Below are 23822 nucleotides of genomic sequence, written 5' to 3'. Positions count from 1 at the left end.
CTTAAAATGGCAAGATACTTTCTAACCATGATTGTGAACTTGGCATGGGGGTAAGAGATGGCTTCCATGGAGAACCCGGCCACAGGATGGCCCTCCTACATCTCTGAGGCCTTTTGGCTTCTGGTTCCTCACTCCATTCCAGAAAGCAAGAAGAGTCGGATCTGTGGGGTACAGTCAAAGAGCAGCACTGAGTGCCAGCAGCCACCATGCAGCTCTTCATGTGCAGTGGAAGGCACGGCAACCTACTGCAGCCAGGGCTGTTCCTCCAGTGTTGTTGATAATAAACTCCCTTTAAGCTGCTGGACCAGAGATGGAGCAGGGAGAAATGTCTCTGTCACCCAAAAGACAACTGAGGTTTTCAAAACCTGAATATATTTTTATGCCAGAGGCCACAGGAGGATAAATGAGACTGTCCCTGACCTTGCCATGTGCTGACTTTTAGGAATACCAGATTGTAAAGAAGTCCACCCGCTCCCTAAGCACCACTCAGGTGGAATCTCCTTGGAGACTCATTCGGCCATCAGTCATCTCCATCATTGGCCTATACAAAGAAAAAGGCAAGGTGAGCTCCCTTCTGCACAGTTTTGTCCTCCAAGTGAATGTTAGTATATATTTCTTTTTTTTTTTTTTAACGTTTGTTTATTTTGAGAGAGAGAGAAAGAGAGTTTGTGTGCAAGGGAGGGGCAGAGAGAGAGAATTCCAGGCAGGCTCTGTGCTGTCAGCACAGAGCCCAACACAGAGCTCAATTTCACGAAATGTGAGATCATGACCTGAGGCAAAATCAAGAGTCGGACATTTAACCGACTGAGCCACCCAGTCGCCCCTGTTAGCGTGTATTTCTTAAATAGTGAATTTTGTTGTTGTTTTTACATGAAATAAAAATTAAGAGGTATAAAGAAGAATAGATTAAGTGGCCTTTATGTAGATTTGAGTGGATTCCTTTGCTCCTTTCCTGTGGGATTTGAGATGATCATGCCCTTTTGTCCTTATGACTTAGGGAGTCACCGGCACCTGGGAGCTAGGGTATAGTTGAGGGTGGAGTGAATGTTCCAACATTTACTACTATTGAAAGAAAGGCCACCCCTGTAGCTTCAGGGGGCATATTCCTACTTACCCTTTTGAATGAATTTCATAGCATTGCCATTATCATAAAGATAATAATACAAATACCTTGATATTATACAAATATCAAAACATCCATCTTGATACAATATGGAAGTACTGAAACAAAAGAATAAAATAAGTATGGCCCCTAAATTGTGTGAAATGACTCTCCTGAGCTATTAATCAATCCATGTGAAATTGCCATTTTTGGAGATCAAAGATTGTCAAATACTGGCAATTTCATGTTTCGGTGTAAAACTTTCTCCCTTTAACATAATGCAAGCCTAGTGCACTGCAGATAGATCTGAGGAAGGAAATAGAGAAGGGAACATAAATTCATAGCTGGTTATCTTAACTCTGAGCCTAGTTGGGAAGGAGACTTCAGTTAAATACTACAATGGGAAAATGCCCTCAGTGAAATACTGAGACAAAAACAGATGCCCTCAGTCAAATACTGCAATGACAACCTGGACCCCCTTCTGCTTGGGGTGTAGGGCCTTGGCTTTAGCATTGCTGGAGGTCGAGACTGCATTCGAGGACAGATGGGGATTTTTGTCAAGACTATTTTCCCAAATGGATCGGCTGCAGAGGATGGAAGACTTAAAGAAGGTAGGAGAAAGCCTCTCCGTGGTTCTCAGTGGTGGTGAGTTCTGATTCCATCAGAATCTGCCTCCTTGCAAGATGTGAAGCCAGTGGCACAGCAGCCAAAGCCATGGGCTTGGGGGTCGAGAGGACATGAGCTGAATCCAACATTTACTGCATCATGGCCTTGGACAATTGATGTAACCTGAGCTTCACTTGTCTCAGTTTGTAAACTTGGAATATCAATACCGATCTTAAAGAGTTGTTGCGAAGATTAAATGAGATGATATGCAGAACATGACGATATTTTTATTTGGTCTTTAAGTGTCTATCTTGTCCCCTTGGATCTTGATCATATTCCTTGCCTTGAAAATTCCTGAGAGCTTGCAGGCCATTCTTGCCTCAGGGCTGGAGTACATGCACATCTTTTATATTCTCCATGCTACCTGACATTGTGCCATGCATAAACATGCTAGCAGAGTGCTTTTCTTTCTCCCAACTATTGACATGTGAATGATATATAACACTCTGTAAGTTTAAGGTGTACAACATGATGATTTGATGTGCATATATATTGGAAAATTATTAGCACACTGAGTTAGCTAACACCCTCATCATGCCACTGAATGACCGTGGTGGTGGGGGGTGAGAACATTGAAGACTTACCCTCTTAGAAATTTTCAACTGAACAGCACAGTATTGCTAACTATAGTCACCGTGCTGTGTGATAGATCCCCAGAACCTATTCACGAGTCCTGATTTTTCTTCCTCCCTTATTAGCACACTTCCTTCGTGAAATGATGAAATGACACTATTTGTAGTTACCTTTAAAAATGCTATGACTGGTCGGTTCAGTTGACCCAAATTATAGGTACTATTCTGTTCTGCCAGCTTATTTTTTTTAACTGATAAGAGTCCATTGGAGTCTCCTTTTTCAAGCAGAGCTACCTTAGGAGCCTGTATGCTAATGATAAGACGTGACCAGGCTTATTTTGATGGCGGAATATTTATTTCTCTTTTTTAGAGGAAGGATTAACTCCCAGGTGGTATTTGTGTCTAGTTTCAGAACAATGTAAAATTCTAACAGGGTGTTTTTTATAATGGATGTGCCATATGTTCATTTGATTGAAATTCATCCTGCAGTACTGGTAGAATGGAGACAAATGGAGGAAAAATCAATAGTTAGTAAAGGTTAATAGCACTTGATTCTCCTAAATACTGTTTTTTCACATGTGTTCATTTACAATAAAGGTAAGTCATTGGAATGGATTTTCAATGTGTTGAATGATCTTTTAAAAATCTTGTATAAAGATTTTTAAGAGCATGAGCAATCATTTTAATGATCGTATCCTTTTCCCATATGGAAGCAAACCAAGAACCTTACCTAGTTAGGTGGTTATTTTTAAACAGATTATTTCACTTATTTTACAACTTCTGTAACTGCATTAAAGAAAAGCACATAACAAGTGCATGGAGGTACTGCCACCTTTTCAACCTCATCTACAGGATTCCTTTAATGGAAGGCACAGTGTGCCCCTGGGATTAGCTGCCCAGGAGAGGTTCTGCTGCTGTTGCTCTTTGTTACAGGTAAAGGGAGGCCTTCGTTTGTCCTGCACCACTGTGTGAAGTTCATCTGTTCTTCTCTCGGTGGCCCCTTCGTAGTGTTTTTGATGAACTGTTATTCCAAAAAAACAGACCATGTTACGAGAGTATAAACCAAAACAAACTGAGAAGTCAACTGGATGTCCAATTTCTCTTATAGTCCCAGCAGACACTATCAACAGCTGGAAAAATGACCTGACCATACGTCCTTGGGGTTGAAGATGAGTCCAGGATAGTTTGAGAGACAGAGAGAGAGAGGGAGAGAGAGAGAGAATGAGAATGAATGAGAGAACAATTTGGCATTAGCCCACAATAATCTCTCTTAGTCTTAATGACTGAGAACCTGGAACAGCGTCAGTAAGACCAGGCATCTAGACTATTTCTGGAGGGAGGACTACCATTTTTAGATAATATCTCAAAAGTTTTTTGTCTCTGTTATTAAAACCATTTTCCACACACCATGATGATTCTGCAGGCTTGAAAACCTTGTCTTTCTGCAAATACAGAAGTGTCTTTCTCACATGTTATATATATGTTCATGCTATATTGCCAGTAGGTTTAGGTTTTTTAAACAAACACTATGAGGAAAGGCTTGGGACTCATTATTGCATTTTGATCTCTAAACTTAGGACACCTGTTATCGAACTTGGCAATGACTAAAGAATTAGAACTTAATGCTTCCCCTGGTTGTTTTTCATTAAAGATGGAGATACAGAATTACTGCAAAAGAATATGTATTGTTATTAATTGTCCCATTTTTTGAAATTCCTGAGAGCTATGCTAATGAAAGTAGGCTGGAACAATAAAAGTCCTTTTATAGAATTGTAAATCAGGTACCATATGGTATCCTCTTCTAGTACTGACCATGCAGTTAGATTCTAGTACATCTAAGTTTGATGTTAATGTAATTCTCCTATTTTGGCACTAGGGGATGAAATCCTAGATGTAAATGGGATACCAATAAAGGGCTTGACGTTCCAAGAAGCCATCCATACCTTTAAGGTAACCACATTTTTATTTATCTCTTTTATCTTCTTGATTTCTCTTCACTTATTTCCTTCTGGTTTGGGTTCTTTTTTTTTTTCTTTTTTTTTTTCTTTTTTTTTTTTCATCCTTTAATCTAGGAGTAGTCTGAATGTTTTAGCATTTAGAATGTTTTACTCTCTTGTTTTCTCAGCAAATCCGGAGTGGATTATTCGTCTTAACAGTACGCACAAAGTTACTGAGCCCAAGCCTCACACCCTGCTCCACACCCACACACATGAGCAGATCCAGCTCCCCCAACTTCAACACCAGTGGGGGCAGCTCAGCAGCAGGCTCCGACGAAGGCGGTTCTTCATCCCTGGGTCGGAAGGCCCCCGGGCCCAAGGACAGAATTGTCATGGAAGTCACACTCAACAAAGGTGATACCAGCTACTCCCCACTTCCTTACATTCTCTCACATAATAATTTGTCATCTGTTCCTAGGTTTCGTTTTTTTAATTTTTTCTAGGAACTGTTCCTTTAGAACAGTTTACTGCCAACAACGTATGGTATTCTGTAAATGGACAGTGGGATCACACGTAGATTTTAGTCATTTTGCTAAAGTGAAAAAGAGTTACCAGTAGTACAAAGTCTTTTAAGCTCTCCCAGATGAATCACTGTGTGTCAGAAACTCATGTTTAAAAAAAAAAACAAAAAAAAAAAATCACTGACTGACTTAATTCTAGGGCTAATAAAAAATTTTGAAGAATAAAAGATTATAGTTGAGAATACAGCTAATAACTATAAGTTGTGGGTCTTCACCAGATCTTACAGCCTTTCATCTGTTTCCTTTTCCTCTACACCTACTACAGAAATATGAGCAATGAAGTAACCAAGAGATTAGTTGCTAAAAAAGATAAGTGAAAGAAATGTATCTAGAATAAAAAATATTGGGACGTCTGGGTGGCTCAGTTGGAGGATCATGGGACTCTTGATCTTAGGGTTGTAAGTTCGAGCCCCATGTTGGGTGTAGAGATTACTTAAAAAATAAAATCTTAAAAAAATATATTACTTTGACTCTGCCTGTTTCCAAAAACAGAATTGAGGAGGTTCTTTAGACTAAGCAGAGAGCAGACAGCTGAATTATTCAGTCCATAGTTAGCCCCTGGTTCTGCCGTGGACTCATTTCATTTACAGAGTATGATAATGTTAACAGCAAAAAGCAGGATTTACATTCTCAGTCTGGTCAAAAATAAATGATTGCTGGTCTGAATATACAGTGATGTAGCTTCGTATCACTTATACTTTTTTTTAACTTTGTTTTCTTTGATGCCTCTCAGAGCCCAGAGTTGGATTAGGTATTGGTGCCTGCTGCCTGGCTCTAGAAAACAGCCCTCCAGGTATCTACATTCACAGCCTTGCCCCAGGATCAGTGGCCAAGATGGAGAGCAATCTGAGGTTTGTTGTAAACCTGATAATATAGGCTTCTGGGATGTTCGTGAATTTAGGAATGAATATACGTGTAAGATATCTGCCCTATTACATTCTTTTGTGAGATTCTAAACTTTGGTATTATTTGCAGTGATAGTATAGCCAAGATTATAATTAATTTCCAAAGATGAAAAGCTAATGTAGCAGTAGAGAACTATAGATCTTGGCTTCCCTATTTTGATCTGTTTGGACTCAGAAGCTCAGTTTCAGAAACTTGACAAAATACAACTCTACATAGATACCTATGATCATCTAAATATTTTCTTTCACTTTTATATTCATTTATGTAAAATTCATAGGTGATGCCAGGAACTGCTCATAACAGTTCAGAATCACTGGATACAAAAGAGTCCGAAATCATGCCCTTAAACTGGGGGCCTCTATTATTATTAAGTATAATCTCTTGACCTTTCCTGTTGTTTCATTCCTTTCTGAGTGATGTTGTCTAGATGCTTATTGTCTGAAATCACCACATGTCTGATTTCTCAGTCCAGCTAGTTGAGTTGTAGCATGGATATTCTGTTATACAAGAGATGTCTAGGTGTTCTATTATATAGTAACTGCAGTGGATCTGTGCCCACCCAAACGCCACAAGAATATACACGTAGTGCACAAAGCACTCTGTGTAAACAGTATCACTTTTCCCCCCTATAAGCTTCTAAGTCCTTGAGCAGTTGAGGAATTGTCAAAATGACATGCCTTGAGGTTGCCATTTTGGGGCCCTGTTAATAGATTATGTTATGTTTTTAGTTAATCATCAGAGTGAATTTTCATACAAAAAAAATTTAGCAAATCATCCAAAGTACATTAAAGAAAATATACTTTTAGAACCCAAGGAAAAAAAATCCTTTAATGACATCCCAAGATGATGTTTCTTTCTTGAATGGTTCCATATGTCTGGAGCCTGCCAAATGAACATTCTTCAAACACCATATAAAGAGTCTTTTGTTCTCTCCTACTGAGTTCTCTGCCTATAATTTCAAGTCAAAATGGGCATCTTGTCCCCAATTTCTCATTTGTTCAAATTTAAAACGTTTTTACAAATTCTTGGGTAACCTTTGAGCTTCAAGATATTTCCCCCTCAAATTACATTACAATAATCATTTCAAGATGGTAGGGAAAAAAAGAAAATGGTGGTGGTCAAGGAGCTATCTTGGATGATCAAAAGGTAGACAGACCTGAGTTCAACAGTGTGTGACATCAAGGTGGCCTCTCTAAAGTCTGTGGCCTTGTCTAAACAATAGGAATAATAATACCTGTTCAAAGGATTGTTATGGAAATTGCTTTGTATAGTGCCTGGTTTACACTCTGTGCTCAAGAAATGGTAACCCTTGTTATTGTCTTATTATCAATTTTATTTAACTTTACTACTGAAAATGCAGCTATATACGCATAAGGACTTTGCTGATTTAATATCTAATGTGTTTATATGAATGTGTTGCTTTTTCACACATATGCAAAGATGAAAAGATGTCATTTGCTTCTTTAAAGTATTCACAAAAGATTTCATATTATAAACCTCTCCCAGAGGGAAATCTTGTAAAAACTTAACTGTTACCACAGCGTGTTGGTTATGTTGTCCTCCCTAGCCGTGGAGATCAAATCCTGGAAGTGAACTCAGTCAATGTCCGCCATGCTGCTTTAAGCAAAGTCCATACCATCCTGAGCAAATGCCCCCCAGGACCTGTTCGACTTGTCATTGGCCGGCACCCTAATCCAAAGGTGAAGTACTTCTTATTGTTCTAAATATGAAAAGATGGCTTGGTTATTTGTCCTGTAGCAGTGATGACACGTATTCCTATGATGACGCACACTCTGGTAAGACAGTTCACCCAGCCGGGCTTGGGAATCAGCCTGTGGTCACTCAGTGGCCAAGTAACTGATACACATGGGAACAAATCATTGATGTGGACTTCTTCATCTTCACACTCTTAGAAATTTCATTAGAAAATTTTGACAGTGTTATTGGTGAATATAAAATATGGTAGGAAGATAAGAGTGCTGGGCTGTTTGTTTGATCTCTAGTGAGATACTTAACCTTTTTGGGTTTCTGCATCAAGAAAATGTGAGAGCATTGGATTAAATGATCTGTCCAGGCCATCCTTGACCCGAGGAGACTACTTCTGTCATTAAGGCTTAAGAGTCCACTAATATTTTTTCTGCATTGATATCACATTGTTGAATTTGCAGATAATCATAGCCCCTGTATCGTGGGCCTTTGTGTTATTTGGTTGTATCTCTTTTATACTTGAGCAGTTGCTTTTAATTTTTTTAGGTTAACCGGAGCACACCTCAGCGATTTCAACTCTACTGGCTTTGAGCACAGTTTTTTGTTGTTTCAAGTACTTGATGTAAAAATCCTTTTAAATTAACTTGTCTATAATATCAGGTTATATTTTACAAAATTCAGCCTTTCCTTTTCAGTAACTCAAAATGCTCCATAAGCACATTAGCTCTTTTTTGGGGCATCTGGGTGGCTCAGTCGGTTAAGCATCTGACTTTGGCTCAGGTCATGATCTCACAGTTCATGGGTTCGAGCCCTGTGTCAGGCTTCATGCTGACAGCTCAGAACCTGGAGCCTGCTTTGGATTCTGTTTCTCCTGTTCTATGCCCCTCACCCTCTCTCACTCTGTCTCTCTCTCTCTCTCTCTCTCTCAAAGATCAATAAACATTAAAAAAAGAATATTAGTTCTTTTTGTGCCTATCATATGACCACCTCCTCTGTATCATTTGTACTATTATTTGATTATATCCTAAATGGTCCCAGACTGCTATGCTTGATGGACTTGTATGCCATCTTGAGAGTAAGACATGTGTGTGGAGAACTTTGGGTCATCCCATTTCTGAGATTTCTTTAGTGTATTAATTTTATAACATCATTTTTAGTGTTTTCAGTGGTGTGTTTTTGTTATACTGGTTCTCCATAGTGCTTGGACAAGGATTGCCATTAGACTGATTCAAAGTCAACTCCACTACTATTTTTTTTCCCAGATTGTGTTCTCCTGTCTATATATGTCTTAAATAAAAACTTCTTGAATAAATATCATTAAAATAAAATCAAGTCCTGCTTCTACCATTTTCCATTTTTTCCTTCTTGTCACTTCCTGTTTTTCTCCTTTACGTTTTATAGTCCTGACATTTTCCCTTGTAATCTGTTCTCCTCTGCCTCTCTGCTGTCCCCATGGCTCTCTTTGGGTCATTTTTTTTTTTAAGTTTACTTATTTATTTTGAGAGAGAGAGTGTGCAAGCAGGGGAGGGACAGATTGCTGTCAGCAAGGAGCCTGATTCAGGGCTTGATCCCAACAACCACAAGATCATGACCTGAGCTGAAATCAAGAGGCAGACACTTAACCAACTGAGCCATCCAGGCACCCCATGTCATTTTTAATACCACTTTGCCTCAAACTCACAGCTAGAGTGGTCTTGACTCCTTCCTCTAGGGTCCTCTCTGGGATTCCATCACCTGCTTCCCAGTTAGGAAACAGTCCAATAAGCTAGAGCTGACCTCGCACATCCCTCAGCAACATTATAAAAAATTAAGTTCTCAGTGGTTTCCAGGCATTCGTTTCAAGGCATGTCTGACTTCAAAATCCATTCCAAAATAGCACAGGTCACGATTTGTTGGGAGGTCTGCTTCGTCTCAGCCCAAAAGCATCTACCTAATTTGCCAGTACAATCAAACATCAGAATGGCATTTAAGCGCAAAGCATAATAATTCTGATGGACTGGTGGTCTGCGATCCTGTTGAATACAGGTTGATTCATGTTTCTGGCCACAGTAAATGGTCATCATGATAGTGTGGGAGATACATCCAGCAAAACCAGATTTCATTATTTGTTTTACTAGATTTCACATTTCTTCCTAGGTAAACATGGTGTTCTTAATTGTAACATCATACTATATTTTTCTTTTGGTCAAGATTCCATTTTATGTTTAATGTATTTTTATACCGCTCACCCCAGCATCTCATGCCAGTAGTACATTTTGATACTGAACGTATGTACTTCCTTAGTTTTCATGTTGTTCCAATAGAAATACCACAAGGATTTTCTTTTCTTCTGTTTCTCATAATGACTGGCGCAGTGACTGCCCAAATGGGATATTCAAACCCTCCAGGTCTAGACAAGCTAAGATTTGGACTTACTCAGGTCACAGCTTCTAGCTTATGTTAAGTAGAAGAAAGTCATAGAGGTCCATTTTTAACTGGTCCTGGGGCTCTCAGCATGACTAGAATTATCCAGGAAATCTTTCACTTGTTTCAAAACCTGACCATTTTTCTCCCACTCAGAAAAATAGTTGCAAATATTGAAAGTCTAATGTCAATTAGAAAATGGCAACCTTGCAATTCTTGCAAATTGGCAAGAAAAATTTGCAACCACCATATAAGCTTATATTTTCCCTGACTCATTTATACAAAATTACTTTTGCTTTATGAAGTATATGTTTGTGTTTTAGTGTATATGCTTTGTGCATGTGTGTATATATATATATATATATATATATATATATATATATTTTATTTCCTGTGAAGGTTGCTAGAAAGTATTACATAAAAGCCATGATGTGATTATGATTTATCTGTTAGATTAAAACATAATGCTGAATCTTGCATAACTTTATTTACTTATTAAGAAAAATTGCTATGCTTATCCAAATATTACTTATGCTAAATGTTATTTTAGTACATAAAATTACCATTCTAAGTTTACAGTATTCTTACCTTTAAAAAAGAAACTCTATGCAAGTTATGTAATTGTCTTTTAAAATACCTCGTAGTTCAGCATATATCAGGCTTTAAACTTTTTTTCCATACTGAATAATGACAGTTAGGGATAACAACTAATGGGGGAAAATGCATGAATCTACCATGATCCCAATAAATATAGAAAGAAAAGAAGAGTTATAAAATGACTATTTTGAAAACTTCATCATAAAAATTGATTCAAATAAGAATAATCAATGATGCTAAAACCATTGAGTAAAAATATACTGGGGGGCAGGATATTGATGTTGTCTGAAGTTGTTTCCTCCCAGACTCATTGATGACCAAAAAAAAAAAAAAAAAAATCTAGTAAAGAAATGTGGTGAAGTCCATCCTAATCAAGTGGTCAAAGTTACCATCAGTCATGAAACATGAAATGCTGACCCTGAGTGCCTCTCTGATGCACTGAAAAGGAAACAGTTGTTGTAGTTTTTCTGCCAAAAAAAAAAAAAAAAAATACATAATCTAAATCTCAGCATGAAAAAACTATTAGATCCTAATTGAGGGTTTGATTGGCCTAGGTTTCTTCCAGAATATCAGTATTGTGACAGACAAAAGCTCAGTAGTGTTTTGGATTAAAGGAGTCTAAGAAAGACTTGACCCTAAATTGAATTCTGGATTGCCAAAAATGAAATTTCTATAAAGCATTACTATGCGAAGGAGTTAGTTGGTGACAATCCGCTAAAGATCCACAACAAGATAAGGAGCTTGCACCAGAATGCAAATCAGTTACATCACTAGGGCCACCACTCAGTTCAGTGGATACTTTTCCCCCAGCAAGACACTGTTGGGAAAGAAGCTGAGTGTTGATAAGCATTCTAGAGGAAAATCCTATCTCCTCACAAGCTGGCATCAAACTTCCTGTGAACTACTTCTGTCTACTGACACATTTTGAGTAGCATTTCTGAAGGACGGTGTTAGTACGGTTGGCTGAATTGGAATATAAAATGTGCATTAGACAGTCATTTGTGTCAATGTTAAATTTCCTAGAATTGACAATAGTACTGGGGTTATTAAAGAGAATGTTCTTGTTTTTAGGAGGTTTGTAACTAACCTCTTAACGTCTGCAACTGACTCCCAAATTAAAATGTTAAATGGTGTGTGTATCTGTATAAAGAAAGAGCATGAGTGTAAATGTGGGAGAATGTTTTAAAAAACAACAATGAAGAATTTACTACTCTTGTGTTACTTTTACAAGTTTTATGTAGGTTTGAAATTGTTTAAGTAAAATCTAGGAAAAAAGAATTAGAAGTGAGTGTTCTAGAGAGAGGCAGGTATCAGCCATGTAGCACCTGAAAGCTTTAATGAATTTGAAAACCAGCTGAGGGTCTGATTTTGAATACATTGTTTGAAGCAATATGTTAACCTGGCAATATTTCTTATACGCCCTGAGCTATTGCTTCAGAGGATGGTCATAATCTTTGGTCCTGTGGTTTTCCTCTTTATTTGCACTCAGCCTCTGACTCTGGTCCTAGCTACTTTTTTGGGGGGGAAATAAATAAAACCAGCTAATTTGTGCTTTCTGCTGAAAACCAGGTTTCCGAGCAGGAAATGGATGCAGTGATAGCACGCAGCACTTATCAGGAGAGCAAAGAGGCCAATTCCTCTCCTGGCTTAGGTACTGTATTTGCACATTTTCATTCAGCACTCAGAAGAGTCTCTCAATTAACCTTCCCCATGGGACACTCCCCAATGCAATGTTATTGGTTAGATTCTTTGTAATTACCAGGTTTGGCAGAAGTAGTTGTCCAAGAGATTCTGTGCTTTTTCTTAGCGTCTACTTTTGATTTCTGCAGTTATTTAATGTGCTTTATTAAAGTTCTAATTATGCATGCTTCTTGTACTACAAGATCATTTGCAAAAATGAGTTAGCGGCATTTCGTGTGTTTTATGTACAATTCATATGAAATGTTTTAGGTAAAAATGAAGTAATCCCAAAATATCAGTTGTTTGATAGATGCAGAGTGGTCTCCATTCCAAAACCTGGGGTTTCTTTACATGCATTAAAAATTTCCACAAAGTACGGCAGCTCTATTTCAATAATAAGTCGGTATTTTTTAAGTTTCAACTTAAGGGTAATAGAGGCTCCCAAAATCATGATTTTCCACTTCTTTAAGTGGGAAACTTAAGGCAGAGAAGGACTGAAATAGTAAGAATTTCATATGAATTTTAAATGTGAAACATTCCATCAAGTTTTGAAAGTAATGTTTCCGGTAGAATAGAAATCCAAAGGGACTGCAAACATGTCTCAACTCAAGATATTACTGATGTTAAGATTGATGTCAGAAGAAAAAAGAACTGAGACATGAGTTACTGGTTGTCACAGGAAAAGGAAGACTTAAGATTTTTTGGCAGCCATGTAATACCCTGATTATTTCCATCCATAATTAATATATTTAAAGTGGGCACAACCATAATGGGCTCTTTATTTGGCCAGCTCCTTCTCCTGACCTGCCTGCAAGCTGTCCTCTCCTAAGCCTGGCATACCCATTCGATCATTTATTTTGAAAGATTTTATTAAGCTATGGACCTCATGCCCAAGATCTTTTTGCTCATGGCATAGAATTTAAAGTTTCAATGCAGAATCTTCACATCCTTCTACTAAAAACCAAAATAGGTTATTCAACCCTCTCCCCAGTTTCTTCATGGGTTTCTTGAGTGGGACTTCTTTGTTCGTTGATCCTTCGATCCGTTCAGCAGATATCACTGAATACTTCCTAGACCCAGGTGCAATGCTGAGCATTGTGGAGTCAGATCACTGAAGATCTCAGCCCTGTAGATGAATAGCTGAGGAAGGAATATGAGAGGCATCCACTTATAATTAAATTATACTGTGTGTATGGAAATTGGTTTATGGGTAATATAAAATACTCTCGAGATTCAGAAGAAGTTACTTCCAACTGGGTGATCCCATGGAGGTGGTAGCATCCAAGTTAGGGCTTGAAGCATGAGCAGAACCTTGGGAGGTGGGGTGGGGATCGGGTCAAGTGCATGCATGTCTACCACCTATGCACACAGCCCATCAGTGTCAGTCAAGCAGAGAAGAGTTAATATGTTTGGCTCCTTCTTTTCTAGTTGAGAATGAGAGCCTAGTTGTAAGAATTCGAGCTGCACTCTTTTAACTTTATGGTGAATTTTCCCTCCAACAGGTACCCCCTTGAAGAGTCCCTCTCTTGCAAAAAAGGTGAGTCAAGGCACACTGCTGCCTCGCTCAGATGGCCCACAAACCGATTCCTGGAGCCCAGAAGCCAAACCTGAGGGTCCAGCTCATATTTCTGTCCATGAGTCATTTTGGCCACTCTACACAGACAACTGCAACAATACTAATTTGAGAACAAATATAAAAATGTGTGTTTCTTTCATTAACTATTCATCTAGGAAAAGAATAGAGCAACAAAATAAAAGAAGTGAGCTGCATTTTTTCTTTTTAATTTTTTTTAATGTTTATTTTTGAAAGAGAGAGAGAGCACGTGTATGTGTTGGGGAGGGGCAGAAAGAGTGAAGGAGACACAAAATCTGAAGCAGACTCCAGGCTCCTAGCTGTCAGCAGAGAGCCTGATGTGGGGCTCAAACTCACAAACTGTGAGATCATGACCTGAGCCCCGTGAGCTGCAGTTTGAAGGATAGTTTACAACCTGCTCCACAGTAAAGGGTCCCAGTTGGTTTGGGGGGGAGCCTGTGACTTTAAGGAGACTGGAATCTTTCTCATCTGGCGGCCCCTCAATCCCAGTGGATCAGAGCCCAGGATTCAAACTCCCCTCTTCCTTGTTCCATCACTAGGTTGAACCAGTGGCTGGGAATTTATTTCTATTTTCCTCTCTCTCTCCCCCAGTGTTTTTCCTGGGGTGGTTGATACAGTGCTGCTGTGGCTTTTCTGATCATTGCTAACTAAGCATTTGGAAAAAAAAAAAAAAAAGATCTTTTAAAAACATGATCTGGCAGCAACTGTTGGCTTTTTCCTTAATTGTTTAATTTAGCCATCCTGAAGTAAATGGAACTGGGTGTTTATTGTCACCACTGTTTCACAGGACCATGGATTCGAACAAAGTGTTCTTGGAAAGACAGGAAGTAATTACTATTTCAGCTGATCAGCTTCTGGTGTGCTTGCTCATCATCCACCACTGTCTTCTCCAACAGGACCCCCTGATTTCTGACCCCGAACCTGCCCAGTACTTTGCCCCCGGTGTCCCAGGCCCCCTGTCAGACTTCATGGCGGCCGGCTCTGAGGACGAGGATCACCCAGGAAGTGGCTGCAGCATCTCTGAAGACGGTGGCCTGCCACCCAGTACCTCCAGTAAACAATGACTGTTTTCTGACTCGGGCCACATGGGTTTACGTATTATGATGCTTTAATGTGAACGGAGAACTGGAACCCAAGCCTCTGGTTGAGTAGAAGCCGTCTTTGTTCCCTGACTAAATTCAGAGTTTATTCTTAGAAAATGCAGCCCACCATTTAATGACGGGCCCCTCAGGTCTGCGGTAAAGGATCTGGACACCCGTTCTGCACCCAGGGTGTTGGAGGTGGCTAAACCAGCATTTAGATGCTATTTACATAACTTAGTCTTGAAATTTTTGGCATGAAATCAGGTTAGCAACCTGATGGCTTTATGTTTTAGGGGAACCCTAGCCAAGATCCAGGTGCCTTCCCTCACTGGGCCCTAACTTCATTCTTTTTAGAAGGCAGGGAGTGAAAGATTCTGAACCCGTAAGAGAGATGTTATCAAACAGGTGTTTTTAAATCTCATTGATTACGCTCTCACTACAATATGAGGTAATCCCATGTGAACCATACTGATTTCTCAGGCTTCTGCTGGTGTGGTTTGCTTTTTTTTTTTTTATTTTTTTTTTAATGTTTATTTATTTTTGAGACAAAGAGAGACAGAGCATGAATGGGGGAGGGCCAGAGAGAGGGAGACACAGAATCTGAAGCAGGCTCCAGGCTCTGAGCTGTCAGCACAGAGCCCAAGGCGGGGCTCGAACTCATGGACTGCGAGTTTCACAGGACAAATAAACATTAAAAAAATTACAAAAAAATATATATTTTTTTAATGTTTATTCATTTTTGAGAGAGAGTGAGAGTGAGCATGAGTGGGGGAGGGGCAGAGAGAGAGGGAGACACAGAATCTGAAGTAGGCTCCAGGCTCTGAGCTGTTCACACAGAGCCCGACATGGGGCTCAACTCACAAACCTCGAGATTATGACCTTAGCCAAAGTCAGACGCTCAACGAACTGAGCCACCCAAGCACCCCTGCACTTTTTTTTTTTTAATTTCTAATGTCTGAACAAGAACATCTCTGTCTTAGGACAGGCAGACTTGACCACTCTGGCTTTCATTTGAAGCAGCTGATGCACTTACTCTAGTCTCTGATGGAAACATTTCAAGGTGGAAGCACGTGTAATTTTTCTTTCATTTAGCAAGATGCAAAGAGTTTGCTGAGCAAACAAGTTTTCCCCTATCCCTGGTTGGTTACAGAGACTATAATATCAGGCTCCCTGTACCATGTTCTAGGAGCTTATGTGCCCCCCGTACCCAGCCCCCACTCCTTGCCCCTGAGGAAGGGGCTCCTGTGATGAAGGGGGGGCCTCACGGGATAAGGTCCTGGAGTGCAGGGCTTGCTGGTCTCTGGGCGTCCTCCCAAAAAGGAGCTCCCAGCAGCAGCATCTAGTGCGAACCCCAGCCATGTATCAGGCATCATGGGTGTTGATGAATTAAACATTTCTGTCTCTAGGCAGCATACATGTGCAAACCAAATCCAGAGATTGAAGTTAAAAAAAAGAAAAAAAATTTTAAACAAGAAAAGAGGCCAGTGGGAAAAGGAGAGAGGGACTCTGGCTGTCCACTCTGTGCAAATCCCAAGAAGCCCTATCGTCTAAGCCTGGTCTTCAGTGGCCAGAGGACAAATAGGTGGCAGTTGTGAATGGGGGGGGGGGGGTGCTCATGTATAATGAGGGGGGTTGAGTTGTAAAACCAGGCCAGATGGGAAACCCTGTCTCATTTGATGATTTCTTTCCCCCTCCCCACCAGCTCACAAGGAACCAGGAAAAGCCAGGGCCAACAGCCTCGTGTCTCTAGGAAGCCAGCGGGCCTCAGGGCTCTTCCACAAGCAGGTGACGGTTGCCAGACAAGCCAGTCTCCCTGGGAGCCCGCAGGTGCTCCGAAACCCTCTCGTCCGCCAGAGGAGGGTTGGCTGCTATGACACAGACGATGCCAGTGACGAAGAAGAGTTTGATGGCGAAGGGGATTGCGTTTCCCTCCCAGGGACCCTCTCTGGTCCCAGCAGGTCTCTGCCAGAGGACGACTGTAGGCAGGTCTTGATGACCTCTTCCAAGGTCATGAGTATCAACAACCAGGAGGAACATCCCCAGAAAACACTGGTCAGTAAGGCCTCCTCAGTGCCTCTCCTGGGCAGCTCGCTGGACTTAGAGGAGAGTGTCCCAGAGGGCACGGGGGACACTCCTTCCCATTCAGCCAATCTGCTGGCCTCGGTAGCGGCCCCCAAGGGTGGCCCTGGCCGCTCAGGGAAGAAGGAACTATCAGGATCTAAGAGTTCCCCCAAATTGGAATACAAAGCCGATACAGGCCCCCAGAATCTGGTGCGCACAGATGCCTCCAGGTCCCCCCAGCAGAAGAATGACAGCCTGGGGTCCAGGCACAAACCAGTGGCCAGGGTCAGCCCACACCACAAGAGGCCTGAGGCTGACGCCAGGCCCAGCAACTCCGAGACTGAAAACCTAGCTGATGGAGCTGATGACCCATGTATCCAGGCCACTTCTGGCAGAGAGACCGGGACTGATTTTCATCCCGATGGAACCGTGGAGAAGGTAACTGGTTTCCTTTCAGTTACTTGGGATCTCAGTGACTTTTGTGTGAGTGAATACGGAGTGTGTTAGGAAGCAGAGGATATCCTGCCTGGAAGAGGGGGAATGGTTGGAGAAACAGACTGTAGCAGCTGGTGGGGGGAACGTGCCCAGGTATTGAGTCATAGATCATTCTGCCAAAAGATGAAATCCCTCTCTTACCTGTGCACGGGACCTGTACACATGGTTGATGAGGGAAGGGCGGCACTAGGCTGGTGAAGAAGAACGCTGGGTCTGGTCCCCTGGCTAGTTGGGTGACCATTGAGGCAAGTTGTTGAATCTTTGTGAGGCACAGTTGTCTGGACCACTGAGGAGAGATCGTGCCCTGATTCTGAGGAGAGATTCTGCCCTGATTATCTCTCAGAGCCAGAGGGACCGTCACACAGGCTAACAGTGATTCTCTCCAGCTGGTGAGGTTCTGCGCGATCCTTATTTTTTCAGACTTTTTACAGCAACTGTGTAATAATCAAAACTATTCGTACCCTTATTGTGAGAATCACGTGAAAAATTGGGCAGGCATTCACTTAGAAACTTAACATGCACCTGGGCGCCTGGCAGGCTCAGTCTGACCCTCCATCTTGGGGTTGTGAGTTCCAGCCCCATGTTGACGGTAAAGAAGACTGAAAAAGAAAATCTTAAAAAAAAAAAAAAAAAAAGAAAGAAAACTTATAATGCACCACTTTAAATGCGAGTCAATATTATTTACGTTACAACTTGGTTACACATATGTTAGAATGGTCCAGATTGTCAAAGTGCTTGATTTTCAAAAAAATTTTTTTAATGTTTGTTTATTTTTGAGAGACAGAGACACAGAGTGCAGGCAGGGGAGGGCGGAGAGAGAGGGAGACACAGAATCTGAAGCAGGCTCCAGGCTCCGAGTGTCAGAGCCCAAGGCAGGGCTCAAACCCACAAACCGTAAGATCATGACCTGAGCCACAGTCAGATGCTCAAACAACTGAGCCACCCAGGCACCTCTCACATGGCTTGATTTTAGTCAGTATACCTCCACGTAAGCAAGAAGGAGTAAGAGAAACAAACGTTTGCGACCTCAACATAAATAGTTTCTCTCTGAGCTGATTGTAAGGCCGCATCTATAAAGATACATGTTCAAGTGGTTTATACAAACATATGTGTAAACAGACCCAGAAAATATGAAGTCATAAAAACTATATTAGGCAGAAGGGATTTTTGTTAACCATATAGAAAAAGTAGAAACACATCTTTTTTCATCCTCCTAAAATATGTTACTACTTCCAACTAGCATATGTGTTTTAAAATGCAATGTTCGGCTGATGGGTTAACCCCTTCTTTTAAAAAGTATCAGCCAGTTTTGGATAACTATATAAATCAGGGGTTTTGTTCATAATTGTTTATAAAATAAGAGCTTTTGTCATTGTGAATGAGTATTCCCAATAAGAATTTTGAGAGGCATTTAAAACTTTTGCACAAAAGTTTAACTCTTTTCTTAAAAAAATTTATTTCAAAAATATGATTTCATCTATACATCAGAAAGAAAATAGAATGCATTGCCATTTATGGGGCACCTGGGTGGCTCAGTCAGTTAAGCACCCAAGTCTTGATTTCAGCTCAGGTCTTGATCTCATGGTTCGTGGGATCGAGTCCCACCTCAGGCTGTGCACTTACAGCACGGAGCCTGCTTGGGAGTCTCTCTCCCTTTCTCTCTGCCCCTTGTCTGCTTGGTCACATGAACTCTCTCTCTCTCTCTCTCAAAATAAACAAAATTTACACTTGATCTTAGCCAAAAGGCCGAGAAGCAATAAATAAATAAACTTTAAAAAAAATGCATTGTCATTAAGTATTTACCCTCAAATATTGGAAGCTTAAAAAGAAAAAAACCTTCGGTGGGGCGCCTGGGTGGCACAGTCGGTTAAGCGTCCGACTTCAGCCAGGTCACGATCTCGCGGTCTGTGAGTTCGAGCCCCGCGTCAGGCTCTGGGCTGATGGCTCAGAGCCTGGAGCCTGTTTCCGATTCTGTGTCTCCCTCTCTCTCTGCCCCTCCCCCGTTCATGCTATGTCTCTCTCTGTCCCAAAAATAAATAAACGTTGAAAAAAAAAAAAAAAAGAAAAAAACCTTCGGTAAGTAAGTTGTCTTGTGCTGTTTTTACTTAATACTTTTCAAGATGAGACGAATGTCACATAACATAAAATGAAACACTGTAGAATACAGTTCAGTGGCATTTGGTGCATTCACAGTGCTGTTCAGTCACACCTCTAATGCCAAACCTCTTTCATTGTTTTGTATTACATTTATGCCTTACTAATTCCAAACCTCTTTTGCTGTTTTCTATTACGTTTATGCCTTACTGCTAAAGAGAAATAACTGACTCAAACCCTGTGCAGATTTCCCTCAGCAGATACTAAATGATTTTTATACAAGAGCCGCTGAAAGACGCTGTATCCATTTCACCTCTCTCCTCTGCTGCCACCTTTGGGCCACTTTGTGAAGACTCCTTAACTCTGAGAGTGAATTTCAAATCTGATTTAACTTCCTGGCGGGTTGGTTTTGCAATTTTTTTCTTTCTTTTTTTTTTTTTACAGTAGGTTTTAGATAGAAGAAAGGAAGATGAGGTAATTGACACTTGGCTAAAGTGCAATTTTGAAAGATTAAATGTCCGTTTCATTTGTCCAGATGAGTCCTGGCTCTAAGTACCAAACTGAGATGCTGACCTTACAGTCGTGGATATTACCATACTGTACACAGACAATAATACCTACATCTGTATAGCCTTTTGTGGGCTGTATTTTTTTTTTTTTTTTACTCATTTACTCATCTTTTATTTAAATCTCTGTGAGTTAGACAGGGCAAGTCTTATCCCCAGTTTTTTCCCCATTTTTTTCTCCTGTGGTAAAATCCACCTTATGTGAAAATGTACAGTTCAGTGGTATTAATTTGTTAATAACGTTGTGCATTCATCACCACCACCTCCTGAACTCTTTTCATCTTGTGAAACAGATGGTTTCAGCCCGTGGATTCTGTACCTGTTATATAATAACTCTCCCACCAGCCCCCAGAAACCACCACTCTGTCTTCTGTCTCTCTGATTTCTACTCCTCTCAATACCTTATAAAAATGGAATCATACACTTTTGTCTTTTTGTGACTGGCTTATTTCACTTCGCATAATGTCCTCAAGGTTCATCCCTGTTGTAGCCTGGATCAGAATCTCCTTTCTAAGACTGAGTAATATCCCATTTTCGGTATATCCCCCATTTTGATTATCCAGTGATCTATCAACAGACACTTGAACTGCTTTCACATTTTAGCTATTGTGAATAGTGCTGCTATAAACATGGCAATACACATACCTCTTAGAGACCCTGCTTTCAGTTCTTCTGGGTGTATACCCAGAAGTCAGATATGTGGATCGTATGGTATTTCTGTGTTTATTTATTTTTTTTTTTTTAATTTTTTTTTTCAACATTTTTATTTATTTTTGGGACAGAGAGAGACAGAGCATGAACGGGGGAGGGGCAGAGAGAGAGGGAGACACAGAATCGGAAACAGGCTCCAGGCTCCGAGCCATCAGCCCAGAGCCCGACGCGGGGCTCGAACTCACGGACCGCGAGATTGTGACCTGGCTGAAGTCGGACGCTTAACCGACTGCGCCACCCAGGCGCCCCTATTTTTTTGAGAAACCTCCGTAGCCTTTTCCATAGCGGCTCAACCATTTCACATTCCCGCCAACAGTGCACAAGGTTCCAGTTTCTCCACATCCTCGCCAACACCTGTTATTTCTGCTTTTGATTATAGCCACCCTCATGGGTGTGGGGTGACATCTCAGTGTGATTCTGATCTGCAGTTCCCTGATCACCCACATTCCAAAGTTAGGAAAACTGAGGCTTAGGAAGAATGACAAGTCCATATAATTTCTAGTGGATCTGACACCCAGAATCTGGATCTCATGGCTCCTCATCCGGGGTTCTCTGAAATTCCCCAAACCAGCTCTTCTCTGTGTGTGAGGTCTTAGGGTACAGAAAACCTGAAAACTGACGACAGTGACTTGTGGTTGTCATTGTGCCAGGAATCTCTGGGGAAGCTAACCGTCGAGGATGGACGTGTCCCTTCCAACTGGGGGCCAGCCAGTGCCCCATGCCACCCAGATGCTGGCCACCGCACAGAGAACCTGCCGGAAGCTGCACCGGAGCAACCAAGGACAGGTAAGGTTATTTTGGTGCTGGTTAAGCTTCAAGATGGGAAGGCAGAAGTTACCCTTATACAAATGTTACACGTGGAGAATTTTGGGAAGGGGGGGGGGGGGCCTTTTACACAGGTGAATGATATTTAAAAGCTCCTGCATTTAACAACTTTACTAAATCATTGTGCCTAAACTCCTAGTTTTAATTCCACAGCAAGTGCATCCATTTTCAGTCAGTTGACACTCTTTACCTATTTTGTGATGTGAACCTTAGTGAATAAGTCATGAGATGACACACAGGGGTTCCTGCCCTTCAGAATCTCCGCACTCTGCTTACATGAGATCAGATGCACCGAGAACTATCTTTTCCCTCACACATCCACAGAATGTAATATTTGAGCCGTGTGCTGAGGTCTCAAGACACTCCTGGCCTGCACGGCTGACGCTGGCCCTGGCGGGCCGTCCTAAACACTTAATGAGTCCATCTCCACACACCTGTGGCCCCGCTCTAGCTCGGACACTGCACCGATGTCTTCCGCGTCCTCCTGTGCTTGCAATATCATTTGTAAGGCTGCTGGGCCTCCCTCCCCATTTTGTGCCATAACTGAGGCAACATTCTGCCCATTATTGGACATTTGGGGAGGTTTACAAGTGAAGGATTACTTTGAAACGTGACATCAAGGACTGCCTCTACGTCATTTAATCTCCCCCAAAACACTTTTAAGTTACACGCTTTGCAATAAAGTCAAATTGCTAACAAAAACTTAAGGTTTGTTCAGCAAATGCATCTGAAACTGAAGAACGACTGTTAAATCCCTTCCTTTTGTCTCATTGTGACTTTTCCCCGAGTTGGTACCAGCAGGAGCAGGAAAGTCATTCTGAAGGGAGTTCAAAAAGGCAGAGCGGAAAGGACATGAGCCCGTGGATTCGAATCTTGGCACGTCCCTCCCCTTCCACGGGGTCTGGGGAGGTTGTGTATGCTCTCCACGCATGTCTTGATAGGCCGACCTTGCTGTTGCCAAGTGCTGTCTACACAGAGGCCATGCAGTCGGGGTTTATAGATAACAGGGTGGGGTGTGGAGCCACCTTCCCGGGTGACCCTGGCTATAAACTCTGGCCCTGGATCCATTGCTTAACCGCCTTGTGCCTCAGTTCCCTCCTGTTCCCAAGTAGATGGTGACAGGACCTACCTCACAGTCTTGGGAGGAAAATTAAGTGCATGAAAAACTCTTAGCACAGTACTAAGTCCTAATAACTAGTTCTTAATTGTTGACATAGGAACTTCAGGAGGGAAAAGGAATATGCAATTAAGATGATTTGTGTGGAAGGGGCGCCTGGGTGGCTCAGTCAGTTAACTGCCCAACTTTGGCTCAGGTCATAATCTCCCGGTTCATGGGTTCGAGTCCCACACTGGGCTCTGTGCTGACAGCTCAGAGCCTGGAGCCTGCTTCAGATTCTGTGTCTCCCTCTCTCTCTGCCCCTCCCCTGTTCACACTCTGTCTCTCCTCTCTCTCTCTCTCAAAAGTATTTAAATTTTTTTTAATTTTTGAGTAAAAAATTAAAAAAATGATTTGTGTGGGAGATGTGGAGTGAACATAACGTTTGGGGAGACCATCTTCTCAAAGCAGGTGCTTTGATTGTGACTGTTTCCCAGCAACCCATAGTTCCCAAGAAAATAGCAAATCTAATGTTGTTATGTCCTTTCTCCCGATTATAAGATGCCATGTGCCAGAGGTGAACAGATTAGCCCGAGTGTGTGGGGGCCTCATGAGGAGGCCCCTCCAGAGCCCGTCTCATGAAAGGACTTCATTTCCCACCATCGCCAGCACGCATTGCCTTTCCCTGCGCCTCTGAGGTTTCATGCACTCTCTTCTCTGCTTTCATTCCATTTTCTTCTTCGCCTTCCTCCCGATCACTGTGTGGCCCGACTCTCCCCGCAGAACTCCCCCCCCCCCCGCCCCCGACCCCTTCTGTCAGAGCTTCCCAGATCATGTGGCCTTCCAGCTCTCCCAATCCTCTCAACGCGGTCAAGACACAACCAAGGTACAGTGCGGACTTGCCTCCTTCTGTGGCGTCCTGTGTTTCTTCCCAAATTAGCCTCCTCCCTCCTGTCCTGCGCTGAGCAGTAAGTCCCCAGAGGTCGTCACTTGACTGTTTTAGACTCTACAGCACATAACTCCCACCATAAGGCCAAACCCATGACCTAAAGCTAAACCAGAGACCCGAAGCCTCTGCAGATGAACACAAAGCCGAGGGATCAAACAGAACAGCCTGACCCCTGAGGCCATTGCCATCAGAGCAGAC

General features: G+C 41.7%; 2 protein-coding genes across 2 annotated transcripts in view; both read left to right on the top strand.

Moving 5' to 3' along the window:
• LOC124510310 (PDZ domain-containing protein 2-like) overlaps positions 1-8062 on the top strand; it is a 49815-nt gene extending 41753 nt beyond the window's left edge. The window contains exons 5-11 of the mRNA XM_047077167.1: positions 443-562; positions 1599-1713; positions 4217-4290; positions 4466-4691; positions 5592-5709; positions 7332-7464; positions 8018-8062. Coding sequence (XP_046933123.1) covers positions 443-562; positions 1599-1713; positions 4217-4290; positions 4466-4691; positions 5592-5709; positions 7332-7464; positions 8018-8062 — 831 coding nt within the window. The remainder of the gene's footprint in view (positions 1-442; positions 563-1598; positions 1714-4216; positions 4291-4465; positions 4692-5591; positions 5710-7331; positions 7465-8017) is intronic.
• A 3984-nt stretch (positions 8063-12046) lies between these two features.
• Positions 12047-23822, top strand: part of PDZD2 (PDZ domain containing 2) — a 28691-nt gene continuing 16915 nt past the window's right edge. Inside the window, exons 1-5 of the mRNA XM_047093782.1 lie at positions 12047-12122; positions 13654-13688; positions 14642-14798; positions 16530-17326; positions 21405-21540. Coding sequence (XP_046949738.1) covers positions 12056-12122; positions 13654-13688; positions 14642-14798; positions 16530-17326; positions 21405-21540 — 1192 coding nt within the window. The 5' untranslated portion in view covers positions 12047-12055. The remainder of the gene's footprint in view (positions 12123-13653; positions 13689-14641; positions 14799-16529; positions 17327-21404; positions 21541-23822) is intronic.

This window comes from Lynx rufus, unplaced genomic scaffold, assembly GCF_022079265.1.
Source record: "Lynx rufus isolate CCGP_SWC_20201006 ecotype Redwood Valley unplaced genomic scaffold, mLynRuf1.p SCAF_1, whole genome shotgun sequence".
Lineage (NCBI taxonomy): Eukaryota > Metazoa > Chordata > Mammalia > Carnivora > Felidae > Lynx > Lynx rufus.
The sequence above is the reverse complement of the archived record's forward strand: the minus strand, read 5'-3'. Positions and strand labels throughout refer to the sequence as shown.